Below are 17,271 nucleotides of genomic sequence, written 5' to 3'. Positions count from 1 at the left end.
ACTAAGAGTGTGCGCCTAGAGATCCAGGCTCAGGAAAGCTTAAAAGTACATGAATCTAACATGTGGACTCCAAACACAGCAGCCTGGTGAGTGTCCAGCAGGGGGAGCTTGATGATAGCTGTGATAGATTTCTCCCCCCTAAGAGATATGCTCTAGCTCACCCACATCTATTGGAATTGAAGCAGGAATTAATTCATGGAAGTCTTATGGCCTGTGTTGTTTATGCAGGAAGTCACACTTGATAAAGGGACTGAGGGTACTGGAGATCTAATATGGGTCTCCATCCTCCTTTCTTCTTGGGGATTACGAAATATTTGGAATAAAATCCCTTTCATCAATGTTGAGATGGTATTGGCTCTATGACTCTCCTTAGAAGTAGCAAGTCTACCTCCTATAAAGTATCATCTCATGAGAGTGGTCCTTGAAAAGGGATGGGGAAAGGGCTTTTGGAGGGTGAAGGAAGAGGAACTTTATAGTGTAACCAAAGTGGATAGTATGGAGAAGGATCCAGTGTGGGTTGAAGTGGACTCCAAGGCACAGGTTACCATCAGTTCTAAAGAGGATACCCCATCTTACACAGGTTGTGTCAGAGGTTCTAGAATCTCCTGAGATCCATCATGGTTGATGTCTCTTGGAGAAGGTGATGAGTGTCACAGGGTAGCTGGTCTCTGAACAGCTTGAGCCCAGCTCTCCTGGACTGGAGCAGCTGGGCTCAATCCAGCTAATTACAGTGGACTTGGCTATACCTGGGCCTATACAGGGCTGCTATTAGGCAGCTAGGGGGAGGAAGGACTGAGGCAGGCTGAGTCCTGAGCAGCAAAGGCCACACTGGAGGGGAGTTAAGTCCTGTGGTGAGTCCCTGGAGCTAATGGGGCCAGGGAATCAAGGAAGCAATCCCACAGCTGCAGTTCCAAGAGGGGAGCAGAGCTGGAGGAGGCAAGAAAGTTGCCAGAAGCCGGAGACCCTTGGGAGGGGTGGCCCTAAAGCCTGGGGGCCAGGTTTTGACTTAAGACTGCCTTCTGTTTGTTAACCAGTGCCTTAAAAGAATAACCCCCCGTAACTAAGTATGGCATGGCAGCACATGGTTGGAGGTGGATGCAGCAACAGCCCACCCTGTGACACTGTCCTTTTCCCATAGCAGAACTGCCGAAGAAAATGTGGGCTTCCATCGCCAAAGACAGTGCTGTCAAAACCACTGAGGAAATATCCCAACCACAAGCGAGAATAGCAGACCAGCTTCTTTCATAAAGCTCATGGACTGATAGCGTCATGATCTTCCTTGTAAGAATCAGTTCTGACAGACAGCTCAGATTCAGATCTGAAAAGATGCTGATGTTCTCCAAAGCTGTGTAATCACCACAAAGTGTCTACTCCCTTTGAACTTTTGGTGTCAGCTCACAAGTGCGTGTCAGTGCTGATGATGTATGGATGGTGGTCAGTTCTTTGCCGTTACCAATGGTCATATCAGTCTATGCTCAGAACCCTACATGGAAACAAAATTTGTATCTGCATCTGATCTGCAAAATGACCCGCGGATATCTGCAGACTTGCAGGGCTCTACATACAAAATTTTTATCTGCATCTGATCTGCAATCTGCAAAAATGGTCCATGGATATAAAGCGGATTAGCAGGGCTCTATCTATGCTCATGCCTCTTTTTACTCAGTACAGAAAGTGCTGAAGAGGAGGGTCTCTTAGCCACAACCTTAATGGGTTTTTGAGCTTCCCTGAACCAGGCGCGAAGAGTCACTTGACCTCAATAGCACATGGGCAAATCAGATCCCCTCTCAGAAGTGGAAATAGAGCGGTATTTTTCTGTAAACCCTAGAGAGGGTTTCTTGCCCTTGTGGTGAGCCTGAGATGAGGAGTACTTGCCTCTACCTTTGCCTGTCCCTCCATCCAAAGTGGCAGTGCTGGGTAATGCGTTCAATATCTCAGCCAGCTGTATGGGGGGGAGGGGTCTGCCCAGCCCAGATCCAACTGGGACCTCAGAGCCTGTTCCATGAGGTATTTCCTAACCCTGAACCTCCTACACTTGATGGGTTCAGGGTAGGTAGGAGTGACAGATGCTACATTTAGCAGATATATAAGCTTCTCTGAGGCAGAGGCACCTCTGATGGTTGCTGCTGACTGGGAAGAAACAGGGCAGGAGATGCAGTTCTTGATGCCCAGAGTCCCAGGCATAATTGGAGTCCCATACTGGGAAGACTGTGTGCATGTGGTGTGGGTGTTCCCTGAAATCTAACTACTTAAACTAAACTAAGACTTTTTTTATATATGTTATTTAGAATTTATAATACTTGCATGTTCAATGTAGGAGAATCAACTCTGTGGACACTGGAGGGTTCTATCTTTGACCACGGAGCAGTAAGAAGGAACCGGAGAGGCGGTCAATCTGAACTGCGCCTTACACTCACAGATCAAAGCACAAGAAGGGAAAGAGTGCAGACCACCAGACACTACTAGCAAAAATCTTCTTAGGCACATGGAGCACAGGAGTACCCAGACTAGAATACACACAGGGACCAGCATATGAAGAACAACTGATTTTAAATAGGACAGGAAAAGGCCCATGAGGACAGAACAAAAGAACTGTAGCAGGGATTTAAAAAGGGACCCTCTCTCAACAGAGGGCAGTAGTCATTTAAAGGGAACTAGACCAAGGTCCAGGACCCTGCTGAGGAGTGTCTGAAAAGTTGGGACAGCCTAGTCTGCCATCAATGGATGCTAAACATTTAGGTAAGATACACACACGGAGAGAGTTTACTCTTTTCAAATCTGCTTTGTTCCCACTGCTAAAATAAACAATACTTTTGTTTTAAGAAGGCTGTCTGATCACTGTATTACTGGTCAGCCTCCTAAAGGGAAGAACTGCAGGTGCCCAAACTCAGTTGGACATGCAGGGCAAGAATGGTTGATACACGTGGTACTGTAGCCCAGAGCCCGGTCTAAGAGTGGGAGAACAGTGGAATTCCGCCCACTGATAGGTAAAGGCATATGGTATAAACACCTACAGGGGGACACTCAGAGAGACCTGAAAGGGGACAGCAGTGCAGCTAACCCTGTAACAGTGACAAGTGCTATTTTAGCTGCAATAGTTATCAGCATGGAATCTTTTTTCCCCCCACAGGCATGGCACCTCAATGGATCATAGCTTGTCAGACAGAACTTCAAACAAATGGCCGATGCATGACCCTAAGGTGTGTTGAGCATGCCCAGCTTCCACTGAATTCAACAAGATTTGGGAGGGTGTTCAATACTCTCAGAATCAGGCCTAAAGGAGATTCAATTTAGTCCACAAAGAATTCCATAAAGGACCTTAATTCAGAAATTCCATAAAGGAATTTAATCCATAAAGGACCTTCCACTTGAACCTCTATCCTAGTTTTATTATTTAGCCTTGTGAATTGACTTCTTAATTGCTGTCTCCTCTGGTATGTGTTCTTAAACTTAGATATAAGCTTATCTTCCATTTACTATTTTTCACACAGACACTTTGGTGCTCTGGCCAATCTAAAATTCTGAAGTGGTCACAGAATTTCTTCTTATAGATAGTGCATTTCTTTCCATGTTTCTTTTCCTGATCCCTTTATTCATGGACAGACATTTATTCCATAATTTTGATGTGAAGCAGGCTCTCATCCATTACCTAGACACAGCCATTCTTTTTATAAATCATCCAGGCTACTTATGTCTTTCGAAGAGAAATCCAAGAGGTGTAAAAGCTTTTGTTTTGTATTTTGTCTTCTAATTTGCAGACAAAGTTTCAGATACCAGATGGTCCTAATGTTAATTAAACAAGAGCTATGGCAGCATTTAAAGCATGCCTTTGTATAGTGTCCATTTCTGAGATTTGTAGTGTAGCTACAAGCAGCTACCTACATATCTTTACCCATTATTATTCTCTTGATGTTGAGACTAGATCATATTTCTAGAGAGCTGTTTTCAGTACCTTTTTAATTAAGCACTCCTCAGCCATCCTCTTGGTGTGGATTGCTACTGCTGGTTCATCTGCAGGGGTGGGGAACTGGGAGGCAAATTTATGAAGGAGAAAACTAGGGTACTTAACAGTAACCGGAATTTTCTGAATATATTGCCTCTACAGATCCACACTAACCCTTCCTCCTTCTCTACTGATTTCCAATACATGGATGAAAACAGAGGGTTGGAGTGTTGAGACTCTTGAAAACCCTGCTTAAATAAAATGTTTCATGAGTATACTGAGTGCAAATGGCCCTAATAAGTAATTGCTTTAAACAGTTCTGGGATTTACATAGTACATATGGCTCCAGGAATGTGGACATGTACCAGCAATATCTTGAAGAAATATTTATTAGCAAGTAACCTGGCTTTTGTAGTCCTTCTTACAGTTTTTGTTCCATGTGACAATCCTCACACATCCAAGCCAGTTTGAATGAATTTTGCTAGTTTGATTTCATGAGGCATATATTCTTTACTAAAATCAGTATAGTGTTACCACCTATTGTTCTTCCTCCTCCCCCTTAGGGTATTTTTGTAATTATACTAAGAAAAGAGATCAAGTTTCTCCGGTATGATTTGTTCACCATAATACAAACCCATCCTGTTGAATGTGTATATTTTCATTATTCTCTAGGTGTTTATTTAAAGATAATATTTGTATTTTATTTTACTAGGGATTGATTTAGAAATTTACCATACATTTACTGTCGGGATCACTCTTTTCTAGTTCTAAGAATTTATCTCATTATGTTTTTTCCAGCATTCTGGTATTTCCCCATTTTTTCATGATCTTTCATAATTAATTGTCAGAGGTTCAATTCCTTTGTTAACCAATGACATTTATACTGAAGGATAAGGGTACCCTATTTCTGCCAGGACTCGTCTACTTTTCAGCAAGCCAAAATACCCTTAGGATTATGAGAACATGCATTGTGCTAAGGACCAGGAAACCCTGATTTCTAGACTCACTTCAGTAAATTGGTGATGATAATTCTGTGCCTTTTGCAAACCTCTATCATTGAGCAAGGTCTCACAAGTTAGACAAGCCAGAAACAGAACCCAAATCTTACATGGCAGATCCAAGTCTCAGACACTTAACAACATTAGCAAATAGTTGTTCTTAGCCATGCCATCTGTTAGATAGGGCTACTCCTGCATATGTAACCCAGCGATTCTGGGTCCATAGATGAACACTGCCTTCTCCTGCTGCCAACTCAAGAAATTAGTCCTTTCGTTCCAGGGGAAGTTGTCTCAATTGCAGTGCTAAAGATTCAGGATTCAAACCCTGCTGTTCAGAGATTTGAGATTCTCAGGGGCCATGGGTCTCGAATCCCAGGACACAGCACTTTTAAGAGCCCGTACATTCCAAACCGCCACCCAGTGACCTGTAAACAGTCACCAGAACTTGAAGCTCAGATTTGGCAGAGGACTCTAGTCAAGGGATCTGGTGGGCGAAACTCCAAGGCTTCTCTTTAAACCAAGCAGAGGAACAGGAAGTCATGCCTGCAACTTGGTCTTTCCCTGGTTAGGACTGCCTCCCCTGTGCTACCTGACTGACCTCCTGGTATCCTGACTGCCAGCCTGCCCACTGGCCTGTCTTAGACTGACCTCCTGACTCTGCCTGTCTCCTGACACCTGGTCTGCCCTCTGGCCTGTCTCAGATTCTGGTCTCCTGGTATCCAGACCCAGCTGGCCTCCTGACTCCAAGCTCCCACTGTGACCACTAAGCCCAGTCATGCCAAGGATAAATTGTTACTGTTGCACATAACAGAATGTATTTTTGCCCTTAAAAACACTATGTTAAAATAATGTTATTGAGATAGCAAAATCAAGCACCTACAAAAAAAACGAAATCCTAGGTTTAAGGTTCAACCTATTTTAGCACCACTGTGCATATCCATATGATAGTCTTTAATTACATGACCAGATACTATTTTTTCTACAATACCCCTACCTCATTCATTCAAGATGGATGATGTTCAAGAAATTAATCAGGGTGTGGAATGAATTAGGCTGCTTATAGGATTCCTGCCTCATTTTGTCTGGAAGTTGTAAACCATGTCAATAAAGTGGTAGGGGACTATAGGAAAAGAGAGGATGATCTTCTACTTAAAGGCAGGTGACTGCTACCCAGGAGAACTCAGTTCTATCCTTGCCTTTGCCATTAACATGCTAGGTGATGCTGGGCAAAAGTCACTTTAACCAAAACTTTTCACACTGGCTACTAATTATACGTTGCTTTATTCGCTGGGTGCTCAACCTGGGGCCTAATTTGCAGAAGTGCTGAACAGCCACATTTTTTCCACACTCGTTTTTTTCGTGTGTGTATAGCTACAAACATACTAGTGTATACATTTTCTTATTATTTAACTTCTGTGGTGGAATCATTTTTTTCTTTTACCCAGGGAAAATACACTAAAACAGTACCAGAGATATATCTACATAAATGAGTTGATTTTTGTCTGATCAAAAAAGCCCTGCCAGTAAGTTATACAGCAACACTTCTTATTTCAGAATACTAGACTTCACACTTTGGTTTTAAGAGCAACTAAAATCTATAGTATAATATAAATACCGCAGCACAGCTCTTCTCTGCTTTCATGAGTGGGAACTGAGCTTCATGTCATTTGCAAGGAAAGCAGGTCTCAATTCTCAGCCTGCCACAATGCAATCTCCCAGAAGCATTCTAGCAGTGACAGGATTGCATGACATACTTGAATATTCTGCATGCATCACCGGGCTTCAAAACTGGCAACAGTTCTCTAATTCAGAACACAGATTTGATTTCAAAAGGTAAAAAACGCTAGAGCATTTGGTTGACCTTTAGCAACATTTTCTTTATACTTCATTAGAGGTAAAATCCTATGTTCTACTGCACTACTGTGCAAGAAGTAGTGGGGAGGACTTAGGCCACGTCTACACTATCCCATACTTCGGCAAAACTTTGGTTGCTCATGAGTGTGAAAAAACCACTGACAGAAGTTTCGCCAGCATAAGCACTCATGTACACAGCGCTATGTCAGCAGGAGATGCTCTCCCACCGACATTCCTACCACTGCTCAAGTAAATAGTTTTATTATGTCGACAGGAGAGCTTTCTCCCGTCGGCATAGAGTGGCTATACGAGTGATCTTACAGCGGGACAGTTGATCGGTATAGCTGTGCCGCTTTACGCTTGTAAGTGTAGATGTGGACTTAGGGACCCCTATTCTTTCCCATGCACGTAGTATGGGGATGATAGAAGTCAAAAATGTGCTGACTTGTACTCCAAAGTCTCAAAGAGGCATGGTCTGCTGTTTAGAAAGAGCTTTCAGACTCGAACCCATAGCTGCTGCACTCAGCAAGCACTATGCAAGGTGCACATTTGCTCCTGTTTTGAGCAAAAGGTCTCCCTAGGGAGCTACTCCAGGAGTGTTTCTGCTTCTTCTCACTGCACCAGCCAATGCAAGATTTGGCAGAGGCAAGTGATTTGTTCTGCTTTAAGAAGCAAAGGGAAACTTCTGTCCAGATTTCAAAAGGCAGGAAATAGATATGCAATCCACCCTTGCTGCTGTTGAAGTCAATGGGAGCTTTTCTTTATTGTTAATACAACTGGTTCTCAAAAAAAAAAAAGTAAACAGAGCTACCACTATTATTGTTTACTTTACATATTATTCTTTGTTAGAATCTCTTACACTCTACCACCACCAGAGAAATAAACAAACTCCTCTAAATAACCTCCTTGGGCTTCAATCAGCCCACTGGTTCTTTTGGCTTCTGCTCGCAAAACCCAGTCTACAAGTACACCTCTATCCTTGTGGTGGAAAATTCCACCTGGAAGTTGCAGGACGTCCAAGAGCACAAGTCCCTCATAATCCTTGATCTGCTGGGGCACCTGAAATCATCCAGCTCAGCCTAGAAGGTGAGTGGAGTCAGTTAGAATGGAAACAGGGGCAGGGGACCAGAGTGATGCACTAATTCAGAACATCTCTGACAGTCTCCACTGTCAGGATTCCAGTGATGACACCAATAGAGCTTAAAGCAGGGGTGGGCAAACTACAGCCCGCAGGCCAGATCCAGCCCGCGAGCTGTTTTAAGCCAGCCTGCAAGCTCCCGCTGAGGAGCAGGGTCTGGGGCTTGCCCTGCTCCAGCCGGGGCACCAGGTTGGGAGCCACACCATGTGGCTTGGCCCTGTTCTGGCGCTCCTGCCAGGGTACTGGGTTGGGGGCCGCTCCACGTGGCTTCCGGAAGCCGCAGCATGGCCCCGCTCTGGCTCCTAGGTGCGCCAATGGCCTCCTCCGACACTCCAATGGCAGCTGCAGGGGCGGTGCCTGCGGATGGGGCAGCGTGCAGAGTCACCTGGCCGTGCCTCCGTGTAGGAGCTTGAGAAGGGACATGCCACTGCGTCTGGGAGCCGCTTGACGTAAGCGCTGGTCAGAGCCTGCACCCCTGAGCCTCTCCCCATGCCCCAACCCCCTGCCCCAGCTCTGCTCCCCCTCCTGCTCTCCAAACCCCTCAATCGCAGCACAGAGCACCCTCCTGCACCCCAAATCTCTCATCCCCAGCCCCACCCCAGAGCCTGCACCACCAGTCAGAACCTGCACCCCTTTCTGCATCCCTGCCCCAGCCCTGAGCCCCCTCCCGTGCTCTGATCCCCTCAGTCCCAGCTTAGAGCACCCTCTTACACCCCAAACTCTTCATCCCCAGCCCCACATCAGAGCCCTCACCCCCTCTCACACCCCAACCCCAATTTTGTGAGCATTCATTGGCCACCATACAATTTCTATTCCCTGATGTGCCCCTCTGGCCAAAAAGTTTGTCCATCACTGGCTTAAAGTTTCTCTCCTTGGCAGAGCTCCTAAGGTAGACTGACAGCTACCCTGCAAACTCTCTCTCCTTGTGCGTGCAGAGGTTTAAATAGTACGTCCCCTGTGGAGTGATTCAAATTTTATTTTTCAGTTGTATGCTACAAACTCTCAATGAAATGTGTACCGAGAATCAAGTTCTGCTGTTTCCCTATGAGGATGCTAACATGACTGACATATGGACAGTGCTCCCAAGACACATAGTTATATCTTTCTTGTAAAAGTCACATGCCAGATGAGAATCTGTGATATAAATATGAAGTGGTAGGCATCCAAATACTAAACCCAAGAAAATATGAACACTGCATTTATAATGATTTTTTTCAAAGAGCAAAAAATTATAAAGATTACACACCTGAATAAACACTTTTATTTCTATCAAAGTTAACCCATTTTTTTTTAAAGTAGAGAAAAAATGAAATATCAAAGTTCTAAGAGAATTCCCAAGGGGATATTTTCAAGGAGCAGCCCAAAACCTTACCTACCTTTTTTCCTTAGCTGTTAGTTAAGCCCATGTAATACTTAATGTTTTTTCTCCAAACAAATGCTTCAATTGTATTTTTACAAACAAAATAATTATCAAAGGAAATGATCAATCCTAAAACAGTGAATTATTGTAATGTACCTGTGTACTGATTTCCATTTCAAACTTCCAAGATTTTACTCAACATTCAAATAAACAAAGGATTTTACCACATCTTGACAAAAAACAGTATGAACCACAATGATTTCTGTACTCACTAGTTTTGCACTGACAAATGCGGCAACCGTTTTGGTCCAGTCTGAAACTGTACATACAGTCTTTCTCAGTCAATGTGCAGTTCACCAAAATCTCACATGTGGGTGGACCTATTGTGATGTATGTTGGTTCTAATAAATAAGAAAAAGAAATAAATACAAGTAAGTATAATTGGTTAGAAATAACCACTCCCTTCTTGCAATATTTTTAAAATAGAAAGCTTTATCATATTATCAGGCAAAAACTTCTTCAAGATTGCTACGGCTGAGAGTACATATCAACGATTTAAGGTAAATATATTACAGGAATGTTGCAATTAGCACAAAAAAACAAGCTTTATAAACCCATGAAATTCAGAATTCGGGTTTCTTTTAAATTTAATATCAACGTGTTAAAGGTATGGAAACGCACAGTTAGGGAACATAAAGAACCTTAAGTCTGCCCTGTGACAAACCACATAGAAACATAATGATTACGATTAAGGCACTTTTTAGTGTTCCTAGTCCCAGATCACACTAAACTGATTTTTCCAGAACCATTAGAGTTTTTTCCTCCCTCCCTTATGATGTCACTACAGGGCACAGACAAAGATGTGTGGATTGGGGAAGTCTGACGGAGATTATTCTTCAGCTCTTGCTGAAGGCGAAACTTTCAGTTATGAAGAATAACAAAAAATGACTTATTCCTATTTTTTTCAAATATAGCCAATGCACAAAATTTCAGTAAATTTAAACTATATAGGGACACTCTTTTGTTAAGATAATACGGGGGTGGGGATCTGATTCAAATGAATGGATCTACAGTACTTGTACATTCTCAGAAAATTCATTCTGTACTCAGAGGATAAAATGTTGTATTTTTGGGAAAGATATGCTGCATTTTTCATACAGAACAAAGAGGTTGAAAATCCCTGTCTGAAGTGAAAAATAACAACAGTAATAATGGGATTGCAACCAGCCACTCCAGAACTTTTTTTTAATCTTTTAGCAATACTTAGTATTTCGATTGCATTTTAAAATATTTAATAGTTTTCACAACAGCCCAGATAGTAGTAAAGTATTTGTATCCCAAGTTTAAACTAGAAATACTGATTATATATATAAAAACCACCAATTATTAAACCAGTCTTGATCCTGTAAACCCTTATTTCAAGCAGCAGTTCCAATGAAATCATAGGCAAAAGTTTGCCATCTTTTACTCTCCCTCCAGTGTCCATTAGAAGATTGCATCAAAACCACTTAGCAACTTTAACTACAGAATTAGACCTCGAGCCTGAAAAGACCTATGAATATGTTTAACTTTTTGCATCATATGTAGCCCAGTGAATTCAAGGGAACTACTCACAGTGCATAAAGTGAGCCATGAGAGTCACTCTTTGTAGGAATGGGGCCTTAAATTAAACTGCAGTTTCATCTCAGCAGATGAAACAGCATATAAAAATCTAAGCAAGTTGAAATTAAAACAAAGTGAAAGTGGAAAGGAAAACCCAGAAATATCACCAGTCTCTCAAAAACAAACAGCTCAAAAACTACTAGTGTTCTGGCTCATTTGGTTTAAAATGTGTAAAATAGAAGCATTTACTTCTATCCTCCCATTCTGCTTTCCAGAACTGTCCCTCCCAGCTTGGGAAGACATACTCGTGCTCACAGGGCTCAAGCTAGTGCGCGAAAAAAACTGTATGGACGTTGTGGCTCCAGTGGCTCGCGATAGCTACCCAAGATCAAGCCAACCTTATCCAGTAGGCTTGACCTCAGGTGGCTAGCCCAAGTCTGCATTTGAATGGCAACATCCACTCAGCTCTTTTTAATCCACGAGCTCAAGCCCTGATAGCACAAGCCTGTCTACTCAGGCTGGGAGGCCTCACTCCCAGATGCAGTGTAAGCATACTCTTGAGTGTCTGTGGACCTCTTAAATTAAGAGCTTAAGAACAGCCACACTGGGTCAGACCAAAGATAATCTAGCCCAGTTTCCTGTCTTCCAGCAGTGGCCAATGCCAGGTGCCCCAGAGGGAATGAACGGAACAGGTAACCAAGTGATTCATCCTGTCGCCCATTCCCAGCTTCTGGGAGGCAAGGAACACCAACCCTACCCATCCTGGCTAACAGGATGGACCTATCCTCCATTAATTTATCTAGATCTTTTTTGAACCTTGTTATAGTCTTGGCTTTCACAACATCCTCTGGCAAGGAGTTCCATAGGTTGACTGTGCATTTTGTGAAGAAATACTTCCTTTTGTTTGCTTTAAACCTGCTGCCTATTAATTTCATTTGGTAACCCGTAGTTTGTGTGTTATGAGAAGGAGTAAATAACACTTCCTTATTTACTTTCTCTATACCAGTCATGATTTTATAGACCTCTATCATATCCCCCCTTAGCCGTCTCTTTTCCAAGGTGAAAAGTCCTAATCTTATTAATCTCTCCTCACACAGAAGCTATCCCATGCCCCTAATAATTTTTGTTGCCTTTTTCTGACCCTTTTCCAATTCCAATGCATCTTTTTTGAGATGAAGGCAACTGCATCTGCATGCAATATTCAAGATGTGGGTGTACCATGGATTTATATAGAGGCAATATGATACTTTCTGTCTTATTATCTATCCCTTTCTTAATGATTCCCAACATTCAGTTAGCTTTTTTGACTGCCGCTGCACATTGAGTGGATATTTTCAGAGAACTATCCATAATGACGCCAAGATCTCTCTCGAGTGGTAACAGTTCATTTAGATCCTATCATTTTATATGTATATATTGGGATTATGTTTTCCAATGTACACTACTTTCCATTTATCAACACTGAGCAACAAAATGGCAGATGAATTTCAGTCACCCAGTTTTATAAGATCCCTTTGTAGCTCTTCATAGTCTGCTTTGGACTTAACTATCTGAGTGGTTTTGTATCATCTGCAAATTTTGCCACCTCACTGTTTATCCCTTTTCCAGATCATTTATGAATACGTTGATTACAGACCCCTGGGGGACACCACTATTTACCTCTCTTCATTCTGAAAACTGACCATTTATGCCTATCCTTTGTTTCCTATCTTTTAACCAGTTACCAATCCATGAGAGGACCTTCCCTTTTATCCCATGACAGTTCTTTGCTTAAGACGCCTTTGGTGAGGGACCTTGTCAAAATCTTCCTGAAAATCTAAGTACACTATATCCACTGGATCCCCCTTGTCCACATGTTTGTTGACCCCTCTCAAAGAATTCTAACAGATGGGAAATCATGCTTCACCATTTACAAAAAACATGTTGACGCTTCCCCAACAAATTATGTTCATCTATGTGTCTGAGAATTCTGTTCTTTACTATAGTTTCAACCAATTTGCCCAGTACCGAAGTCAGGCTTATCAGCCTGTAATTGTTGGAACCACCTCTGGAACCCTTTTAAAAAATTGTAAAAAGAAAGAAGAAAAGGAGTACTTGTGGCACCTTAGAGACTAACCAGTTTATTTGAGCATGAGCTTTCGTGAGCTACAGCTCACTTCATCGGATGCATAGCATATCGTGGAAACTGCAGAAGACATTATATACACACAGAGACCATGAAACAAAACTTCCTCCCACCCCACTGTCCTGCTGCTAACAGCTTATCTAAAGTGATCATCAAGTGATCATCAAGGAAGGCCATTTCCAGCACAAATCAAGGTTTTCTCACTCTTCCCCCCCCCCCACACACACACACAGACACACATACAAACTCACTCTCCTGCTGGTAATAGCCCATCCCTCTTTGAAACCTCTCTTTATAATGCGCATGATAATCAAGGTGGGTCATTTCCAGCACTAATCCAGGTTTTCTCACCCCCCCCCCCACACACACCCCCCCTCCAAAAACCACACACACAAACTCACTCTCCTGCTGGCAATAGCTCATCTTACAATGTGCACAGCAATAATCCAAGTTTAACCAGAACGTCTTGGGGGGGGGGGGGGGTTGTAGGAAAAAAACAAGGGGAGATAGGCTACCTTGCATAATGACTTAGCCACTCCCAGTCTCTATTCAAGCCCAAATTAATAGTATCCAATTTGCAAATGAATTCCAATTCAGCAGTTTCTCGCTGGAGTCTGGATTTGAAGTTTTTTTGCTTTAAGATAGCGACCCTCATGTCTGTGATTGCGTGACCAGAGAGATTGAAGTGTTCTCTGACTGGTTTATGAATGTTATAATTCTTAACATCTGATTTGTGTCCATTTATTCTTTTACGTAGAGACTGTCCAGTTTGACCAATGTACATGGCAGAGGGGCATTGCTGGCACATGATGGCATATATCACATTGGTGGATGTGCAGGTGAACGAGCCTCTGATAGTGTGGCTGATGTTGTTAGGCCCTGTGATGGTGTTCCCTGAATAGATATGTGGGCACAGTTGGCAACGGGCTTTGTTGCAAGGATAGGTTCCTGGGTTAGTGGTTCTGTTGTGTGGTATGTGGTTGTTGGTGAGTATTCGCTTCAGGTTGGGGGGCTGTCTGTAGGCAAGGACTGGCCTTTCTCCCAAGATTTGTGAGAGTGTTGGGTCATCCTTCAGGATAGGTTGTAGATCCTTAATAATGCGTTGGAGGGGTTTTAGTTGGGGGCTGAAGGTGACGGCTAGTGGCGTTCTGTTATTTTCTTTGTTAGGCCTGTCCTGTAGTAGGTGATTTCTGGGAACTCTTCTGGCTCTATCCATCTGTTTCTTCACTTCCGCAGGTGGGTATTGTAGTTGTAAGAATGCTTGATAGAGATCTTGTAGGTGTTTGTCTCTGTCTGAGGGGTTGGAGCAAATGCGGTTGTATCGCAGAGCTTGGCTGTAGACGATGGATCGTGTGGTGTGGTCAGGGTGAAAGCTGGAGGCATGTAGGTAGGAATAGCGGTCAGTAGGTTTCCGGTATAGGGTGGTGTTGATGTGACCATCGTTTATTAGCACTGTAGTGTCCAGGAAGTGGATCTCATGTGTGGACTGGACCAGGCTGAGGTTGATGGTGGGATGGAAATTGTTGAAATCATGGTGGAATTCCTCAAGGGCTTCTTTTCCATGGGTCCAGATGATGAAGATGTCATCAATATAGCGCAAGTAAAGTAGGGGCATTAGGGGACGAGAGCTGAGGAAGCGTTGTTCTAAATCAGCCATAAGAATGTTGGCATACTGTGGGGCCATGCGGGTACCCATAGCAGTGCCGCTGATCTGAAGGTATACATTGTCCCCAAATGTAAAATAGTTATGGGTAAGGACAAAGTCACAAAAGTTCAGCCACCAGGTTAGCCGTGACATTATCGGGGATAGTGTTCTTGATGGCTTGTAGTCCATCTTTGTGTGGAATGTTGGTGTAGAGGGCTTCTACATCCATAGTGGCCAGGATGGTGTTATCAGGAAGATCACCAATGGATTGTAGTTTCCTCAGGAAGTCAGTGGTGTCTCGAAGGTAGCTGGGAGTGCTGGTAGCGTAGGGCCTGAGGAGTGAGTCTACATAGCCGGACAATCCTGCTGTCAGGGTGCCAATGCCTGAGATGATGGGGCGTCCAGGATTTCCAGGTTTATGGATCTTGGGTAGTAGATAGAATATCCCAGGTCAGGGTTCCAGGGGTGTGTCTGTGCGGATTTGATCTTGCGCTTTTTCAGGAAGTTTCTTGAGCAAATGCTGTAGATGCTTTTGGTAACTCTCAGTGGGATCAGAGGGTAATGGCTTGTAGAAAGTGGTGTTGGAGAGCTGCCGAGCAGCCTCTTGTTCATATTCCGACCTATTCATGATGACAACAGCACCTCCTTTGTCAGCCTTTTTGATTATGATGTCAGAGTTGTTTCTGAGGCTGTGGATGGCATTGTGTTCTGCACGGCTGAGGTTATGGGGCAAGTGATGCTGCTTTTCCACAATTTCAGCCCGTGCACGTCGGCGGAAGCACTCTATGTAGAAGTCCAGTCTGCTGTTTCAACCTTCAGGAGGAGTCCACCTAGAATCCTTCTTTTTGTAATGTTGGTAGGCAGGCCTCTGTGGATCATTATGTTGTTCAGAGGTATCTTGGAAATATTCCTTGAGTCGGAGACGTCGAAAATAGGATTCTAGGTCACCACAGAACTGTATCATGTTCGAGGGGGTGGAGGGGCAGAAGGAGAGACCCCGAGATAGGACAGCTGCTTCTGCTGGGCTGAGAGTATAGTTGGATAGGTTAACAATATTGCTGGGTGGGTTGAGGGGACCATTGCTGTGGCCCCTTGTAGCCTGTAGTAGTTTAGAAAGTTTAGTGTCCTTTTTCTTCACATTAGCTATCCTCCAGTCATTTGGTACAGAAGCGGATTTAAATGATAGGTTACAAATCACAGTTAGTAGTTCTGCAATTTCACATTTGAGCTCCTTTAGAACTCTTGGGTAGTCCTGGTGACTTACTACTGTTTAATTTATCAGTTTGTTCCAAAACCTTCTCTAAAGACACCTCAATCTGGAACAGTTCCTCAGATATTTCCTCAGATATTAAAAAGAATGGCTCAGGTTTGTGAATCTCCCTCACATCCTCAGCCGTGAAGACCGACGCAAAGAATTAATTTAGTTTCTCCGCAATGGCCTTATAGTCTTTGAGTGGTCCTTTTAATTTCTGTTTAACTAACTTCCTTATTTTTGTGTAGTTCCCTTTGTGAAAGTAAATACGACCATGTTGGGCTGCTGTGGTGTTTTCCCTGCCACAGGGATGTTAAATTTAATTATATTATGGTCACTGTTACCAAGAAGTCCAGCTATATTCATCTCTTGGACCAGATACTGTGCTCCACTTAGGACTAAATCAAGAATTGCCTCTCCTCTTGTGGGTTCCAGGACTAGCTGCTCCAAGAAGCAGTCATTTAAGATGTCAAGAAACTTTCTCTCTGCATCCCATCCTGAGGTGACATGTACCCAGTCAATATGCAGATAGTTGAAATCTCCCATTATTATTGAGCTTTTTATTTTTATAGCCTCTCTAATCTCCCTGAGCATTTTGCAATCATTATAACCATCCTGGTCAGATGATTGGTAACATATCCCTACTACTATATTCATATTATTTGAGCATGGAATTACTATCCATAGAGATTCTATGGTACAGTTTGGTTCATTTAAGATTTTTACTTCATTTGATTCTACGCTTTCTTTCACATATAGTGCCACTCCCAAATCAGCACAACCTGTTCTGTCCTTCCAATATATTTTGTACCCTGGTATTACTGTGTCCCATTAATTATCCTCATTGCACCAAGTTTCTGTGATGCCTATTATACCAATATCCTAATTTAAAATGAGGCACTCTAATGAACCCATCTTATTATTTAGACTTCTTGCATTTGTATACAAGTACTTTAAAAACTTGCCACTTTTTAGCTGTCTGCCATTACATGATGTAATTGAATGGGACACTTTCATTTGACTGTATCTCATCAGATCCTACTGATATTTTATCGTCTTCCATCCTCTCCTCCTTACTAGGACACAGAATCCCTGTTAACAGATCCTCCCCTAAGGGATGTCTTTCTCCGAACCATGTGCTCCTCCACACCTGTGGCTTTCCCCCAGCCCTTAGTATAAAAACTGCTCTACGGCCTAATTTAAAATACCAGAAATCTGGTTCCATTTTGATTTAGGTGGAGCCCATCTTTCCTGTATAGGTTCCCTCTTTCCCAAAAGTTTCCCCAGTTGCTAATAAATGTAAACCCCTCCTCCCTATCATCTCACGCATTGAGACCCTGCAGTTCTGCCTGTC

The 17,271-nt window shown here is 43.1% G+C and overlaps 1 protein-coding gene across 6 annotated transcripts in view; it reads right to left on the bottom strand.

Moving 5' to 3' along the window:
* Window positions 1-17,271, bottom strand: part of CRIM1 (cysteine rich transmembrane BMP regulator 1) — a 305,273-nt gene that overhangs the window by 76,078 nt on the left and 211,924 nt on the right. For all 6 annotated transcript variants that reach the window (XM_074948988.1, XM_074948986.1, XM_074948983.1 and 3 more), the window contains one exon: window positions 9,566-9,694. In XM_074948988.1, the coding sequence (XP_074805089.1) occupies window positions 9,566-9,694 (129 nt within the window). The remainder of the gene's footprint in view (window positions 1-9,565; window positions 9,695-17,271) is intronic.

This window comes from Natator depressus, chromosome 3 (assembly GCF_965152275.1).
Source record: "Natator depressus isolate rNatDep1 chromosome 3, rNatDep2.hap1, whole genome shotgun sequence".
Taxonomy (NCBI): domain Eukaryota; kingdom Metazoa; phylum Chordata; order Testudines; family Cheloniidae; genus Natator; species Natator depressus.
Note: the sequence above shows the minus strand (reverse complement) of the source record. Positions and strands in the feature narration are given on the sequence as shown.